At 65.3% G+C, this 3604-nt stretch overlaps 1 protein-coding gene across 1 annotated transcript in view; it reads right to left on the minus strand.

Moving 5' to 3' along the window:
• Positions 1 to 29: 29 nt before the first annotated feature.
• The window catches only part of ARHGEF18 (Rho/Rac guanine nucleotide exchange factor (GEF) 18), an 11115-nt gene continuing 7540 nt past the window's right edge, over positions 30 to 3604 (minus strand). The window contains 5 exon segments of the mRNA XM_012729538.1: positions 30 to 505; positions 730 to 867; positions 1853 to 2071; positions 2380 to 2407; positions 3489 to 3495. Coding sequence (XP_012584992.1) covers positions 207 to 505; positions 730 to 867; positions 1853 to 2071; positions 2380 to 2407; positions 3489 to 3495 — 691 coding nt within the window. The 3' untranslated portion in view covers positions 30 to 206.

The raw sequence follows: 3604 nt of genomic DNA on the forward strand, positions 1-3604 counted from the left end.
AGCGCGCACGGCCCAGGGGAGGCCCGGACTCTGCTCCCTGGCCTGCGGCTCCGGCCCGCTCTGACGGGGGCGGGAGCGGCCAGTGTGAGCCGAGGGCTGCGTCTTGCTGCCGCCTCAGGCCTGCGCACCCCACTCCCCATCCCTGGGGTCCTCTGCGGCACCATGCAGCCCGTGCGGCCGACCAGCAAACAAGACGGCGCTCGTCGTCAGCGGCCACGCGACGGGACACGGGCAGCCAGTGCGGGCTGACCAGCAAACAAGACGGCGCTCGTCGTCAGCGGCCACGCGAGGGGACACGGGCAGCCAGTGCGGGCTGACCACATGTGCTGGGGCCACCGAGGGTCTGGGCCGCCCTGTGCCAGCAGCCCCAAGGGGAAGGTGCTCACCTGCGGACTCTCCGCGGAGGCCCCCAGGGCGTCTGCAAGCTGAGGGTCTGGGCTGCTCACGGGGCTCTGCCGGTCGTGGAGCCTGGGGTCTGCGCTGTAGCTCTTCTTAAAGCTGCCATCTGAAAGGCCCAGCAGGAGCGTGAGGGCGCCGCTGCCCTCAGACCCAGGAGCTCCAGGAGGGCCAGTCTGGGTGGGCTGCAGAATCTTCCAGAACCCGGGCCACAGAGGGAAGCAGCAGCAGACACCGCAGTGCCAGGACGCTGTCAGACCCCGTGAGAGACTCTCCGAGAGCCAACACGGCCTTCGTGGCCGCTTCTGCCCGAGAAGCCCCCGTGCCACTCACTCTTGCCAGGGCTGCCCATGCTGTCGTAGCCCCCAAAGGTCTCTGCTCTGCGAGGCAGGGCTGCCACACCGCTCCCATCGTCCACCTGGCCATTGGCACTGCCCAGCTGTCTGCAGATCAGGCTCTGGATGTCCTCGACTGCGGGGAGAGGGGCAGTCACCGGAGAGCTGGGCGCGGGTGGGGGGCAGGGTGTGGCCAGGCCCCTGGCTGCCTGGGCAGGACACAGCACACCCTGAAGGTCAGGTGCTGCTCCGGACAAGGCCCCCACAGTCCACAGGAGAGCAAGAGGGGACATGCTGGGGGCAGGGATGCGCTGGGCCCATCGGGGACTTGGGCAGCCATTGACTGTGACAGCAGCCGCAGTCACACAGCAGCTCAGGGCCGGAAGGCGGCACAGGGGCCAGGGCTGGTCACTCAAGCGTCCCGGACGGGTGGACGTGGCTGGTGGAGGTGGTGGGGTCCGTCCAGGCCAAGGCCCAGGGTGTGAAGGGGCCTCGGGCAGGTGACCGTGGGCCCTGGCTCAGTGTGGGGAGGACAGTGCTCGGCTGGTGGGCTGTGCGCGCCCCGTTGGGCTCTGCTCTCTCCGCTCTCAAGGGAAGCCTGGGAGAGCAGTGAGCCTTCCCGAGTGACGGGGTGAGCCCTGGCTGCTGGCTGCTGGCCCCGACCCCCGCCAGGCCCGCGTGGGGCCGCCAGGGAGCGTGCAGGGTCCTGACCACGCTGTGAAGCAGGGATAAGCTGCCCAGGCCCGTGCCCCGTGCCCCTGGGCGCTGAGAAGCCTCTTCCTGTCAGGCGAGGGGTTTCTGGCCCGGAGCCACCTCCTGGGGACGCTGCGGAGCCCAGGAGCCCTCTGACGCAACCCCCGAGGGTCTGACCAGTGGCTCTTGTACTGGAATAAGGGGAACTGTCCCGGTCAGCCTCAGCTCCCGGGCCCAGGGGCCCATGGCCGTCAGGCCCCAGGGGCGGCAGCTGACAGTGAGCAGGTGTCTAAGTCTGCGGGGCGCAGCCTTAGTGCTGGGGCGTCCGGCTCCGGGGGTGGGGGGCGCCGGGGGCTGGGGCCTGCTGCTCCCTGCACGTCTGCCCTGCTGAGGGCGGCCGTGCTCAGGCCCGGGGCGCGCGTACTCACGCTCGCTCACGGCTGACTGGACGATCTCCGTGGACTCCCCATCGCCAAAGAGGAGCTGTGGCTGCGAGGGGTCGCCCAGCCCGCTCGTCTCGGCCATCTCCAGGTAGATCTGCTGCTTCTCGCTGAGGCTCTGCGCGATCTGCTGGTCCCTCGCGTTCAGCCGCTCTGGGAAGCCATGCGGAGGGCGGTCAGCAGCGGGGTGCGGGGCCCGGGCTCGGCCTGCCGACCCCGCACCCGACCGGCAGTGCCCCTCCCTGCTCAGCCCAGCCTCGCCCAAACCATAAAAATGAAGACGAGGGGCCGCAGCCGGCGGGGTTGCGAGCTCGGGACAGGGCGAGCCCCGCGAGACCGACTTCTCTCCAAAATCTCTTCAGGCGCGGAGGTCAGCCGCCTCCCGGGCCTCCAGGTGTTACTGCCATGACTGTGACTGGCTTGGCTAGGTGTCCCCGGGGTGCCTGCTGCTGTTCCTGCACGCGGCTCGTTCAGCCAGATTCTCAAGCTCCAGCCGTGCCAGATGCTCCGGGCACACGGCCCCAGGGGCCCCTCCTCCGCCTCCTTCCCAACCACACTCTCACTGCCGGCCTCTTCTTGCCCTGGCCAGCCCCCGGTGATCACCCCGACGCAGCCGGCCCTGCCGGGCTCCCGATACTGAGGGGATGTCCCTGGCATTTCTGTGTTGGGGTGAGATGCCCTTTACTCAGATGAGGAGGAACAGCATGGCCAAGAATATCTCTTGTTACGCTAGCTCACTACGAATCTTGCTGGGAACAAGTGGTGATGCTGGTCAGTGCTTTGCTGCAGCTCTGCGGTATTGCTAACACCCCAAAAAGGTGCACCTCACCCCACAGTGATAAGTAAAATACATACGACCTCATTTTACGTACTTACTATTTCATTTAAAACAAAGAAACAAAAACACTAAGAGAGAGGCTGACTGAAGCCACAGTTCTAGCAACTGTTCTCGGCAACGCCCTCCCGTAAAGACCTAAGACGGAGGGCGTGACCAACATAAAGGGGTGCAGCCCTTCCACGCCGGGTCTTAGCCCTGTGAGAGAAGGGGTGCTGACGCGTGCTGCGAAGCGGGTGAGCCTGGGCCTCTCATGCTCTGTGACACGCGCACCCAGGACAAGCACTGTGTGGCCCCGCTAGCGGGAGGATCCAGAAGAGGCCTAGAAAGCAGGGCTTGCCGGGCAGGACGGGGAGCTGTTAATAGAGACGGGGTTTCTCCCTGGGGTGACGAGGGGGGGCGGTCTAAAGGCAAAGGTCACAGCCCGGGACACACCGAGAAGCGCTGCCCAGCAGGCTGCAAGGGCCAGCGGACGGTGCGGAAGTCAGGCCTCAGCAGAGCCATTCGAAACCCCAAACAGGCTATGTGCGGTTTTGAGTGGGGCGCAACAAGAAGTGGCACTCGATGGGGGATCCTAATAGTATCTCAATCTAAAAAATCAATTACTTAAAAAATTTAAAAGTATAGGAAAAAAGAAGACACACCATTTTCTGTTTCTGTGGCTCACTGGCTGCTTACGCCAGTATTGGATCTCTTGACACTTCTGTGCTTTTGTCTGCACAGTAAAGCTGTTCACACCCAGAAAGAAAGAAAAAAGGGACAGCCACGGCCTGCGGCCCCCGGGAGGACAGGGCAGCTGGAGGGGCTCCAGGCTGAGCCCCCAGAGGGAAGGCCACCCCATGATGACAGGTCCCCGGACCCCCAGGGTCGCTCGTCCAGAGCAGGAGAGACGCTGGCAGGCCCGA

Source organism: Condylura cristata, unplaced genomic scaffold (genome assembly GCF_000260355.1).
Source record: "Condylura cristata isolate star-nosed mole 26May11 unplaced genomic scaffold, ConCri1.0 scaffold00025, whole genome shotgun sequence".
NCBI classification, from domain to species: domain Eukaryota; kingdom Metazoa; phylum Chordata; class Mammalia; order Eulipotyphla; family Talpidae; genus Condylura; species Condylura cristata.